Source organism: Hippoglossus stenolepis, chromosome 16, assembly GCF_022539355.2.
Source record: "Hippoglossus stenolepis isolate QCI-W04-F060 chromosome 16, HSTE1.2, whole genome shotgun sequence".
Classification (NCBI taxonomy): Eukaryota; Metazoa; Chordata; class Actinopteri; order Pleuronectiformes; family Pleuronectidae; genus Hippoglossus; species Hippoglossus stenolepis.
The window spans coordinates 19,311,305-19,325,641 of record NC_061498.1 but is presented as its reverse complement, the minus strand read 5'-3'; the positions used below and the strand labels follow the sequence as shown (position 1 = coordinate 19,325,641).

The 14,337-nt window shown below is 44.0% G+C and overlaps 1 protein-coding gene across 2 annotated transcripts in view; it reads right to left on the bottom strand.

The window, feature by feature from the left end:
- Positions 1 to 12,529, bottom strand: part of LOC118123921 (potassium voltage-gated channel subfamily C member 1) — a 70,313-nt gene extending 57,784 nt beyond the window's left edge. For both annotated transcript variants that reach the window (XR_007034919.1, XM_035181624.2), the window contains exon 1: positions 11,862 to 12,529. Coding sequence is in view for 1 of the 2 variants with exons in the window: in XM_035181624.2 (XP_035037515.1) it covers positions 11,862 to 12,404 (543 nt within the window). In the remaining variant the exon portion in view is untranslated. The remainder of the gene's footprint in view (positions 1 to 11,861) is intronic.
- Positions 12,530 to 14,337: the final 1,808 nt, after the last annotated feature.

The following is a 14,337-nucleotide window of genomic DNA, read 5'->3' as shown; positions in this document are numbered from 1 at the left end:
TGACAGGCAAGTACGCCAACCAATCATTTCATTCAGTCCTGCGAGGTCCAAAGACACCTGCTTATTTTCTTTTTTTTTCCCCAGGCGACTTTATTTATCGATGGCCATCAGGATATGAACAACTTACCAACTCTACTTTTTAGAGCAGACCTTTTTGAACCATGGACCTGGATCTGTCAATTCTAACTCACTCTCTACAACCAAACATTTGCTCCTGAGGGTTGTGGCTTTAAAAGCTTCTTTATGGGCAGCGAAAGACAAACACTTGAATAACATTTTACACATCTAAGGTCGATCAATGTGTTATACCTCCTCACTGTGCCTGCACAATGCATAAGCAATAAATTGATATATATATATATTGAACCTTTGTTATATTGCTATTGATGACTTTTACATGGTGATTATTATTGATCTTGTTTTATTGCCCAGCCCTATTAAATGATTGCGGTAGGTAAATAAGTTTCTATTGTCTAAAAGCAATGCAGTTCTCTTTGAAGTGGTCCGAATATTCAGAGGCCTCCTGGATGCCTGCTGTTGGCTGCAGCGCCCCCCACAGAGCGCGGCACTGAACACTGCCTCAACGTGCTCCTCCTCGTGGAAAGAGCCAAGGTATATGTGTGACTTTGTGTGTATGTGTGTGAGACTGCACCAGTGGCTGGTCTCTATGAACACGCTTCAGAGGCACGGTAAGACTTCCAGTCCATCGGAGGGACGAGATAAATGTGTGTGTGTGTGTGTGTGTGTGTGTGTGTGTGTGTGTGTGTGTGTGTGTGTGTGTGTGTGTGTGTGTGTGTGTGTGTGAGTGTGTGTGTGTGAGTGTATGTTTGCGTTTTAAAATGACAAAGTGAAAGGAGTCTAAATTTAGAGAGAATCGAGGAGCCGGGGAAAGGGGAACCTCTAATGGGTTTTTGGCTACTTGAGGACAAAGCTGCAGAGAGAATGTATATGTCTCTGTTTGGTGCATTCGTTGCTCTACATTCACGTAGCCTGTGTAAAAGCTAGAGTTTTATATCTGTTCCCAGGCTTTCCACAGTCCCCCTTAGGATGAATTGTTTTGAAAAGCTTAAGATTGCTCCAATTAAGTTCAGCTTACGTAGCTTGTCACGGCCCACAATAAGAATATTTTTTTCAAAAGAATGCCTTCTTTCAAAAGTAAGTTTTTCCAGAAGTCAGTGCCAACTGTGTCGATACATAATTCAACATTAACAAAGTGACTATAATATTTAACGGCACCCAGAGAGAGAGTGTGGGTTGGAGGGGGAAGTGACTTCTGTTGTGTGGCCAGTGGCATTGTACTGAGTTTTAAATGAATGCTGTCGGTCAAATGACTATGAAATGTTTCCTCGGGTCAATACCTTCCCTGACAAGCTCCTCAAATGTCACGTTTGTCATGAATAAATTAGGTCACGCTAACCGCAGTGTTCATGTGTGTGAGTCGATACATACGTACAGCTTTGCCTGTTATGTGAAATTTAGAATGACACCTTTTTGGCTGTCACAGCTGTGGCCGGGGGTCGGCAGAGGTTTACCACACCGCAAGTCGCTCACAGCTCGTCACAAGACATCTACTTTAGCTCTAATTAGTCCAAGAGGACCACGTTGAGGAAGGCAGTGTATTTGAGTCCTCTCCTCTCAGTGCACTGATGAGACTATACCTGCCTCCAAGCCACAAAAGGCCATATTGATAATATTGGCTTGGTTGGTTGGATGATTTTGCTCTATGTGAGCCTTGCGTTTTTTTTTCTCTTTGCATTTACATCCTAATCTAATATATTATTTTCCGATGTAAATACTAAAAACAAGATCATTTCACATAAAGAACAGTGATGGAGCAAGCACTCACTGCAGTAAAATTTGCAATACCGCTCTCTAAATCTATTGTGTTACAGACCTGCATTCAAAATGAGCCATAAGTGAAAGCAGCAAAATCTATTTAAAGTATATTAGAGGAATGTAGTGGAGCAAAAATCTAATATTTACCCCAGAAATGCAGCAGAAACACCTACTGTATACCTATACCATAATACGGAAATTATGTTTTATACATTGAGGTCTTGCTACTTTTATAGTGATTTAAAAAAATGTATGAAATCTTTTTAGGTTTGACACATTAAAGCTGCGCCGTACCTTATTATGAGTGGGCTGCACATATTTATACCCTATGAGCATCAACCAGAGAATTATGTTTGCGGAATATTTAGGTTTATGCCCCAACTGAATTAATAAGTAGAACTGGACATTGACACAGGCCCCTAAGAATAATGGAGAGCCACCTTATGGCTCTCACAGTAAAACTTGGGTCTCTGGGAATCCTGGAGGTTTGGGGTCTTCCAGCCTAGAATGAAGCCCGCTCCGCCTCATCTCGGTCGGTCGGTCAGACTGGACGATGACGGTGCTGAAACCTTTCATCCAGCTACTTCCAACAAACTGATTTCATTTCCAAAAGGATTTCGAGCCTGAAGTGAAATTGCCGCCTGTACACTATTTCAGCACTTAAGCACCACTATCAGAAAGTGCCAACAAACACTTGCCAGCAAAACGAGCACCCCCCAACCCCAAATTAAAATTGCGTCCTGAGGTTGATTCAGCACTTCTTCACCTCCAGCTATGCTTCTATTTCAGTGTCACTACTTAGTGCCAGTAACCCACATTAGCTAGTTCAGCACTGGAGAGCCCCACAGGGGAACAAACAGCACATGTAAAGTATTTCATTTTTCATGCGACAGCTCTGTTAGCTGAAATGTGCACCACACATCACCTCACTCAGCAGGGGACAGCTGAGGGGCTCGGCGTTGTGACACTATGCACTGTGAGCACGCCACACACCACGACTTCAACCAGGATCCTCCAGCACCTGAAGGGGATCGAACAGCAACACACACAATGATCCAGTGGATACTTTGCAAGATTTTTAAGGCAGATTTTTATCGTGATATTTGAAGATTTTAAAACATAATACTTCTATACTGTCTTACTCTATCAGTGCAAATTTTAAATCTTCTTTTTGAGGCTTCCACACTTGTTTGTTAAGCTTTTACTGCTACGCCCTAATCTAAACCTGACCAGACCCTAGAACGCTTTGAAACAGCAACCTCCTCCACATTCTTGTTTAATTCAATTCAATTGTATTTGATTAGCACCAAATCATAATATACATGATCTCAAGGCACTAAGGTCGAGACCTTAAACCCATCTAACCCATTAAGACCTAAGGCAATAAATAAAATCTCACTCTAAAACCCGAGGGTTTTCAAAAGAACTGATAGACACATGAAATAAGAAAAACATTTAATCGCTTTAACATTTGCCCTTCATGAACATTTGTTAAAAACACAATAAATACGGCAAAATCGCCAAGACCCCCCCCTCCCTTCTACCGCCTTAAACACGTCTCATGATAATATCTCCTTGTGAAAAAGTGGTGTCATACACGTAGAAGACACAGACAAAGATGTGAAGACAGTTTGTGGTGATAAGAGCCGACAACGGTTCTGTAAACATGACCACGTGATCTCGGCATTTGGGTTTTAATACGTCGCTTCCTGTCTACCTACTGCACCCGGCTGCTCCACCTCTCGCCAGAATAATGCCGAGGATTTGATGCTGTTGTGAACGCGTCTGTGCAGAGAACCTCCCGTTGTGTTGTGCATGTGTGAAAGGCAAACTAGCCAGACCTTAGCCAATTCTTATCACTTCTTGCATTTGTGTGAAATTACCTTTTGCAGAGACAAGAGAATAACGTTTTTTTGCAGACACTAGCAGATTTCTGTGCTGATAACCTCTTGCCAGCTGTCCAAGAAATTGGCCAGAGAGGATCCTCTGATTTCTGAAGTTTAAGCTTAATAATATTCTGAATCTATAAATCCAATGTGAAAAGCAACAGTGAGTGTATCCGACTAACAACATCTGTGTGTGTATCAAAGCCTGCTGTGTGTTGTTCCTCTGTGCCATTGAGCACCATTGTTGTCCAAAAACTATTAAAAACACATTAGTGAGTCACAATGTTACACTGAGTGATGTTACTTCATCATCATGAACACACACTGTGTAGCGTATTTTCCCTCAGTCCCTGTAACACCATCCTGCTAACCCAAATACTCACTAGAACACCGAAGGTAGAATAGTTTGCTGGGTCATTAACAAATGCAATGTTTCCTCCTGTTTGAGTATGTTTGATTTAAAAGTACAGTGACCCACAGTTTAACAATGTTACTGAGCTAATTTTAATAGATGAAACTATACATCAAGCATGTTTTAATAAATATGAACCATGTGCAAAGGACAGTAAGGACAGAGAAGTCAGAATAGCTGGTTTTGAACGTTTCTTGGGATTTGTCACCAATATTAAAAGATGAGGAATGATGACTTTAAATTGTCCTTAAACAAGAACTCTTTTTACACATGTTGAGCCGTTTGAAGACAATGCTAACATTATGGAAATTGTTTCAGGAAGCGTTCTTGTTGCAATCTGAGCAGGCTCTAAAACAGCAAGGAGGATGGGGTGTTATGCAGCCGCTGGGGTAGAGGGAGATCCGCTGCATTTCTCACCTCCCTCACACACACACACACACTTACACACATACACACTGCACAGCACGTCACAGCAGATCCTTCTGCAGTAATCTGCTGCATATGTGAGCGTACTGTATAAATCAAGGCTAGGGGCTTTCTGTTCATGATGTTTTCTATGCTCAATTAGCTGTTTTTGCGCAAGTGTGTGTGTGTGTGTGTGTGTGTGTGTGGGGGTATGTGTTCAAAGACTGTTATTGACCCCCTGCGAGACGCGAGGACAGCAGAGATCAGTCAGAGGTTAAATGCTTTATTTCTTGACATGTCATCAAATATAGTACGGTGTCCCTCTTTCTCTCTTTGTACTCTCTCCTCTTACATTCACCCTTCTCCCTCTCTCTTTCTCACTCTCTTCCCATCCGCTCTCTCTCTCTCTCTCACTCACTCTCCCCATGCTCTCTCTCTCTCTCTCTCTTCTGCAATGGGTGACACATAGAGAAAGAAAGCTCTGTCGCAGCATTATCCACAGAGGGGGAAGGGGGACACTGGTGGATATAATGCCTATAGCGCAACAAAACTACCAGAGTGGGAGGGGGAGAGAGAGAGAGAGGGAGAAAGAGAGAGCAGTCCTGAAGATTTAAAAAATGGGAGAGAATGACATGGGAAGAGAGATTTTCCAAAATGTGTGCATGTGTGTGCGTGTGTACATGCGTGTGTGTGTGTGCGTGTGCGTGTGTGTGTGATTACATCTGGTCGTCATGTTCTGCTGCAGGAGTATTGCGCTCCTGCAGTGACGTTGCAGTCTAGCACCATGCTCCACGCTAAAGGTTGAAAGCAATGTACCTGCTCTATAAATAACGCTGGCTAAGTCATTGCTTTTGGGTGAATCGGTCAAGAAATGGGGCCAGTTTCCACCCACAGACCGCCTGCCTCACCTAGCCCTTAAAGGAACAGTTCTATCTTTTTGGTCAAAGGTATTTTTTGCTTTTTTGTTTCCAGATTAACATCATAATATGAACATTAATCTCAATCTCAAATCGGTGTGTTGACCACATAGCTGGAGGAAAGAAAGGGTTACCTTTGCTTTACATCAACACTGGAAGGAGGATCACACTGAATGCATCCTTTTTTATTTTTTCATCCAATTCATTACTTTGATTTGGTCATGTTTATAATTTTCCCAAAAAAACAACAATCGAAAGAGTTCGATAATTCAATAATAAATTTATCAATTTCCAAGTATACAACAAAAGTGAGGACACCTTTGTCAATATAAAGACAAAACTTTGATTCGCGTAATTGCTCATGTGTCTGGTAAGTTTGGTTTAAATTTGTTAAAAAAAAGGGGTTGAGATGTCATAATTGCTCACGGTTGGTCACGCAGGTGTATGGGTGGGACCTTGGTACTTAGTAATGATAAGCATTTTGTTCGATTGGTACTCCCTTCAGCTTACTCAGATGTATCCAGCTTTGTGGAATTCTTCTTAAATATTTTTGCATTGTTATATATTAACAAATATTATATTAATCCCTGTGTCAATGCATCAGCAGTTAGGGGCTGTGATGTGACCTGCAGAGCCTCAATTGTTATATTCCAAATATCTCTCATGTGCAACCAAGCCTCTTACGATGACATTGAAATGTCTTCGAGAGTGCCACAATGGACGTGTGTGGCAGTAAAGTAAATGTGTGGAAGTGTAGAGTCTACATATGCACATACGTTTATATGTGTGTGTATGTATGTATGTATGTCTGTGTGTGTGCCACTGTGACGGTATTTGTTTCCCTTCTTGATGGACCGGGAATTACCATTACATCCCACTGTGTGAAGGGAAGGAGGTGGTGAGAGAGGGAGAACGTAAGGAGGAATATGTGTTGTTGTGTGTGCGTGTGTGTGTGTGAGAGAGAGAGAGAGAGGGGGCGGTTTTGCTTACAAAGGAACACCATTGAGCTGAGACGTCCTCCTGAATGAGGTGAGCTGAGACGTACGACCGGATCGATAAACGGATACGAGTATCCCAGCCTGCCGAGCTCAGCAGAAAGAAAAAAAGAGCGGCAATGGGAACAAAAAACGAGGGGGTGCAAAAGTGCCCCCCCCCTTCCTATTCACCTTCTTCCTCTCCCTCTTCTTCTTTGTCTTTTTATTCCTCTTCTCCTTTTCCTTCTGCTTCTTCATCTTAATTTGTTCCTCAACACTACCCCCTCTACCAACACCGCCTCCCATCCAGTCACCCCCCCTCCCCTCTCTCTGTGTCTCTATCCCTCCTTCTCTGCAGCAGACTAGAGCGCAGTCAGCTACTACGGGGACTGCAGTGTTACGCTATAGCACAAGCAGAGAGTTGGGGAGGGGGGTGCAGGGTGGAGGGGGCTGGGGGGACTGAATAGCGATAATAAGCAATCCAGCACTCGGCTCTGAAATCGTGGTAATAAAGCAGAACGAGCTGTCAGCGGTGACGACAGGGAGAAGAGGAACGGGGGAGGGGTGGGGAACGACTGTACACACTGTAGAGAGGACATGAGGAAACAGAAAGATGAAAAGAAATGGAAAACTTGCTACCCGTGCAAATACTTGTGAACTGAATGCGTGAATTGAACGCCTGAGCCAGTCCTTTATTCTCCGGTGCTTTCTTCAATCATCCATTTTTTTCTTCTTCTTCTTCTTCTTCGGCTGAGACATTTGGCAGCTGTGATCTCCACCGAGCCAAAACTGAGCTGGTCACCCGACCACGTCCTACCTGACAACCGCTGCTGCTGCTGCACTGGCCGCCCCTCGCCACCCCTTCCAACCTATCTTTATGTCCCCGCGTTGGCACTGAAACTATTGACTGCAACATTTTCAAAGTCACCTCAGCTGTCACACTGATACTGTCCCAACACCACCCCGGTGCTCAATTTGTCTTTTTTTTCTGTCACCCCCTTTTGGTTCTTCGATCGCTTGTTTGGCAGCCATTTAATTTTCTGAGCCATCAAGTTTTCTGCATGAAAAAGGCTGCACAGGGCAAGACCAGATTTCTTTGGTCAAACGCAGCTGCAGCAAAGACCAGTGTCCAGAACACTGCAGATTTATACCTTTTGTCTCTTGTTTATTTAATAATAATATAAACCGGAGGCTTTCTTTTAAATACGTCACCCCTTGTGAGGAGCTGGCATACCTCACACACCATCTGGAAAATAGGAAGTGTATATTTGTGACTCCGCCTCTATATGACAAGATACGTTCAAGTCATATAGCTTGCGACAAACACCTGCAAGCCAGTTGTGGTTCTTCACTTTTGCAGCAGTGAGAGATAGGGTTGGGTACCGAATTATATTTTTTAAAGGTACCAACCAAATGATGTTGGTACAAGTACAGACAAGTACAGGTACAAGTACAGAATCCAAGTACAGATTCACAGTCAATTTAAAAGGTGCCAAATTTTGGTTGCATCTCGGAATGTGTTTGGAGAGGAGAAAAAGAGTATGTCGAAGATATCCACACTGCAGATGGGGATGCAGGATGGTGGTATTGCACCAAAATCTGTATGCCAACCATCAATAGGACAAGAAAAAGAAGAAGCCACTAACATGGATGCACGTAAGTCGGGGCAATGGTGAGCCCAAACTGTGTGCAAGTGGTTTCACTTTTCAAAAAGCCAACACAGACGATGCTCACTGCAATATCTGAGATGCTAAATGCTGGCAAGAGCAACACGTCTAACCTGAGAAAACACCCATAAAACATATCTAAAAACTACCATGTTTGATAGCCTGAAAAAACCTGCTGCCGGTGTGGCCAAGGTGTAAGGTTGGTGACAGGATCATCTACAGGGCTGCAGTGTCAGTGATAGCTTGGTTAACACTGACAATAACTGGAAATGCTGCAAATGTGCAAATGTGCATATTATTTCTTTCTATGTATGTTAGTCTTCATCTCCATTGAGGACTTTCCTGCAGTCAGCAGTTGAATCGACAGATTCATTTGCTTGAACTGTATGTCCGCAGAACACATCTCGTGGTGTTTTCAAAGGGGGTTTGAGGGTTAAGACTTGATTTAAGGTTTGAGGTTAGAAGTAGGTTTACATTAGGATTAGGGTTTGGCATTTAGCTGTGATGTTTAGGTTATGGTAAGGGGCTAGGTAATGTATTATGCCAATGAGTGTAGTCATGAGGTAAAAGAATGTGTGTGTGTGTGTGTGTGTGTGTGTGTGTGTGTGTGTGTGTGTGTGTGCGTGTGTGTGTGTGTGCGGTGCTGTCCATCCTAAATCACACAGGAAGGAGTCAATATGCTGTCTCTGTGCGTATAGCAGAGTCCACAAAAAATACACCTGAACACACAATGATCCAGGTCAGCACTGGCCTCTTGCTCTGCAAATGGCCATAGATTATTTTACAGAGAATTAAGCAGGGGAAGGCTGAGGAAGACGTGGGTGAGAGGTGAGTGCACAAGGAGAGGCAAAGGATGGAAGTGAGGAAGGGGCAGGAGAAAGAAAACATTGGAAGGATGGAAAATGAGCAAGATGGTAAAATTATAAGATGGATAAAGACAGACAACGTGAAGAGAAAGGTGGGAAAGCAGAGGGATACTGAATACTTTTTTATTTACAACCAACTGCACATATGGTGTTGTAAAAAGAACATTAGGCTTCATGCTATAACATTTGTGTTCAAATTTCTCTATCAAAAAAATATTCGTATGTTTGTACAGGGTGTTCATATAAACATGGCACGTCACATTCAGATTCTAACTTAAGGAATGTGTGTAAATGACCCACGTAGACAGCTTGTTGTATGAGTGCTCCTTTCTTGTCTGCATGATCCAGGGAGTTTAAGCATGAATTTATAATTATGTATTTTTCAAATTATATAATAATTTTAATTGCAGATATAAACAGAAAAACTTTCACATAATAAGAAGGTGTAGTTTATTTATTTATTTACAATTGCTTCAAACTAATGAAATATACATATAATATACTGAATAATAGCTAATTTGACATGACTCCTTCAAAAGGTTTGGACCACTTCTAAATTGTGTTCATACCTGTACCTGAGAGAAAATTCAAAGTGCGAGAAAATTGGTCAATGTGACAAGTTCTCCTGAATGCCTCATACACACCACTTAGGAACAGATCTGTTTGTGTGAAGAGTTCTTGCATGAGGCCCATTGATAGAGGCAGGAAGTAACGTATTAATTCCGCTGCGGGGGATCAAATGTTTTTGTTTGCAGCACATCGACACCAGCATCTGCCCATATCACCAAATTCTCTCTTGACATCTGCGTCGGTGTCTTCTAACTGTGGGGCACCGCTTTTTCATCAAGAGATATTTGTAGACCTATTGGGGGTTTTTTTGTTTTATTTTGCGTCTGTCAGGTGTTAGAAACGTCATCAACACGATCACTCGCTAACAGTGATCTCATGCTGTGTTCTTACATCGACTCCTTTGCACATTCTGCAGACTTTTTACATGGGGACAGGCCGGAGAAATTCTGCAAAAAGTCCAGAGACTTTCAATTCGGACATTTGCGTTCACACATATCGGTCCTTCGGAGAATGTCAGAAGGATTTCCAGTGCTCAGTCCATGTCTGAAAGCAGCTACATAGTGTGCAAAAAACGGTATTGGCTGCAAAAAAGCTTGTCAGCATTTTGTTGAAGTAGACAGGTGGACTGTCAAATATGATAGCGGGTTCCCCACCAATTATAAAAAGCACAACAATGGCTGATGTGCCCTTTTCCAGAGGGAATCTACAGACAGTCAGGATAGAAAATACCAAAATATGTTTAATAGTGAACATTTTTAAATCAGTGACTTATGACTTAGAGAGCGCTGTCACTATGTCACCCTGTCTCTGTCCCTCGAACCTCCTGTTAGGGGTTAGGGTTGCTCACCTGTGCACACCTCACCCACACACACTGAATGTTTTGAACATCCTGGTTAAGAGAAGCAAGGTAGAAATGGAGGCTAACAGTTAATTTACCAGGAGACACCATTAACCTCTCCAACTCAGGTGGTAGAGAGGGTCGTCCACTAACCACAGGGTTTGTAGTTCGATCCCAATTCCAAACTGTCTCTGGGCATTGGCCATTGTCATTGACCTTGGGCAAGATAACGCAACCCAAAATTGCTGCTGACGGTTGTGTCAACAGTGTATGAATGGTGTGAGATAGAAAAAGCACTGTATATAGAAGCACTGTGTGTGAATGGGTGAATTTGACTTTTACTGTAAAATAGAAGTGGTATATAAATGGGCCTACAGTCTATTTACCATATATCTTCATACTTTGCTAAAGAGGAATTCATTCAGATCTTGCATTTGTATGAAATTTGTGATTTGCAGTGTTGTTTGATACAACTACTGAAAGATGAGACCTGTCCACTAAGCGTTTTATCTTCATTGGATCTGGACATTCCTCATGTCGACCTCTGTGATGCTAGAACAGTGACGTCTGCAGTAAATAATCTGATGTTACTTGCTGTGAAGCGGCGCAGAATATTCCAAGTCATATTCGAAGCAGCAGTATGTTTGTCTCAAAATAGAGGCTAACCATGGCTTTTTGATTCATCAGTGTTGTGCTCTGATCAAATCTGGATGGACATGTATTCATCAGCAGATTAAAACAATCACTCAAGACCAGCCACTTCTTATCGACTTCTATGTAAGCTGGAGGAGGAAAAGTGTTTAATAGCACAATAATGTTTGCACCATTGCCACACACACACACACACACACACACAGCGTCTCTTAACTACATGGACATAAGCCTTCACCTGCCTGAATACATAAATGCCACACACATGAGTAAACACAAATGCATCCAAGGCTCTTTATGTACCTGTGCATTTTCACACACGCACACACACACACACACACACTCAAAGCCTCATACTGAATAAAGTGTGAGGTTGTAGCTGCGCACAGGACGTCATTTTATTTCCATATTAAAGAGAGAGAAAGTGGATGAATGGATGCGGGATCACCTTCATCCGTGTGGATTTTCACCTTCACTGACTCGGCTGATCACTGGAATGTGGCACCATTCTCAGTGAACGCGAACTGGTCGATGAGAGAACTGGATCCCACATTATGGAGATGTGAATACTGCGCTTTTTGAGTGAGAAGCGGAAAGAAAAAAGCGAGGGGTGAAATGAGGCACGCTGGCTGGTGATCTCACTGGGAGAGATTAAAGGGAAAAATAGAGGAGGGGAACTCAGAGAAACTCTGCAGTGAACTCGTCAACCAGAACAGCTTAGGCAATTACTTTATGCGCAACAATGCGCAATGGCCAAAACGGTGCCAAACGCGGATGTGCCAGCCGAAAAGAAAGGAAGAAAGACGGAATGAAAGAAGGGAAGATGCTTGGCCACTCACCCGGGCATATTTGGAGGAGTAGGGGTCCTCGAACAGCGCCCACATATTGGGCCGCCACACCTCCCACCACGTCGCCCTGCGGCCGTCCTCCTGCATGCACAGCCGCTTCAGGTCACCGTCCGCCCCGCCGGTGAGCGCAGGATCATCGTCGGGTGCGTCCGGCTCGGGCTGCTCGAAGCTGTCCAGGGCTTCCTCCGCATCGCGATGCTGCCGGTAGTTCATCCAGCAACACGCCTCAACGTCCGTCTCATCAATGCCCCAGAAGGCGAGTTCCTCCTCGAAGAGCGGCCCGCACACATCGTTGGGGCAGTGCAGCTTCCCGGTGCGGTAGTAGTTTAGGATGAAGGCGAAGGTGGCCGGGTGGCGGTCGAAGAAGAACTCGTCGGACTTGGGGTCGTAGTCGAAGTTGCTGTAGGCGTCGGGCTCGGTCAGCCAAGACAAGCGCGTCCCCGGCAGCGTCTTCAGGGTGCTCCGGTAGGTCTCGTGTCGGATCCCGCCGCAGTTGATCACGATCTTCTCGCTATCTGACGCCGAGCAAGTCATGGCTGCACTGGAGCATGCTTCGGTCGGTGCGCCCGACTGCTGCTGCTGCTGCTGCTGCTGCTTCTACTGCTTCTACTGCGCCTCCCCATCCACACCTGTCCCCGCTCTGCAGGCTTCTGTTATACCGTGTCCACCAGGAGTCACAGGACAGACTGAGAGGAGGAGAGAGGAGCAGTGGAAGGAGGAGCGTGTGTGTGTGTGTGTGAGAGAGAGAGAGAGAGATGGAGAGATGGAGAGGGAGAGAGAGGGAGAGAGAGAGAGAGAGAGAGAGAGAGAGAGAGAGAGAGAGAGAGAGAGAGAGTCTGCAAGTGGGACCGAGAGAGAGAATCAGTGGGATGCGGATTTTATGAATCAATAGATTTGCCCGCTGAATGACTGACTGTCTGAATGACTGACTGGAATCATTTTACTGGATTATTTGACGCCATTAAGGTCAGAAACTACCATTTCTGTTGAGCAAATCCATTCTGATTCTCCATGATGGTACGAGATTCTGCTGCATCCTTAACTATGAAGGAATGTAATTAACCAGAGAGAAAGAGAAAGTAGGCAGGGTCTGGTTTTTACTGCAAATCCTCATGGCCAAAAGCACAGACACCTGCATCGCACCATGTGATTGCTGAGCCAGAACCGTCCATGAGCATCAGTGTGCAGCAGGTTTGGACCGGCATGGCTGCAGGGAGTAGTGGGTTCCTGCACTGATTTTAGAGGTCTGGTTTGCAGAGGATGCTCCACTTCATCCCAAAGGTGTTGGATGGGATCGAGGTCAGGACAGTCAAGCTCCAAGCTCCTTTGTGCACAGGTGCATTTTTTTATGTCAAAACAGCAAAGTGACACAAATCATAGACAAACAGCTACAAAAACATCACTGTGCAAAGACCAGTTTGGACAGGATTACTATTACAGGGGCGGGGGGGGATGGGACCTGGGAGTTCAGAGACAAACAGTGAGCAAATGCAGGGTGACGGTGAGAAATGATCCACATGCTCTGTCAAGAATTAAGTTCACCAGTTCATGTTGTGTAAAAGTCATGATGACTGTAGAATGAATATTTTATTGGAAACATGTGGCCTTAACCAAGAAACACAGACTTAAAGTACACAAAAGTACATGGACATCTGGGTCCAATGGCAAGATACTGGTAAAGGTTTCCAGGTAATGTAATGCTCACACCGCCTCATTTGAGCCGAGCTGGTCTTGTGTCAGAAGCTAGAGATTAATCTCCAAGAAGACACGATAAACAAACAAGTCTTCACTGATGATGCAAACACATTTAAACTATTGGGCAACAGCATAGCAGGGAATGCAACCCACAATGGACATGGGCAGCACACAACACAACATTGGAAGTGAATAGGGACAATCTTTGCAAGCACCCTTGAAGAGAAACAAAGTTCACTCCCAGAAAAACACTGCCACTGTAAAAACTCAGTATTTACATGCATGGCATTGAATTAGGACCACTCCCAAGTGCAGGCAGGCCAGAGCCATAGTGTATACGTTTGTACTGAAAGTTGGGCACAGGGCTTTCCTTTGGCGACAAGCATCATCTCACAATTAGTCACTAAAGCCATTTTCAGACAGAACTCAGGAAGATGTCTTTATGATTTTCTCCCAAGATTCCCTGTCACAGAGGATTCTCCAGTCGGATGTGTGCACGACAACAGGGAAACCTCTGTAGTGTTCAGACGATGCGTGGTGCAGCGTGTAGCAGGCAGGACGTAACATCACACCGGTGTCAAAGCTCTCAAATCTCGTTGTCTTTCCAAATTGACATCGTTGGCAGTGTCTTATATGAATATGGCAGCGCTTTTTAATCCTGAGATACTTGTTTTTCCTTTTTGTTTTGTTTTGCATCCATCGTGTTTTGGAAACGTCATCAACGCACCCACTCGCTCATAGTGACTTTGACTTGAGTTGCCCAACAAACAAA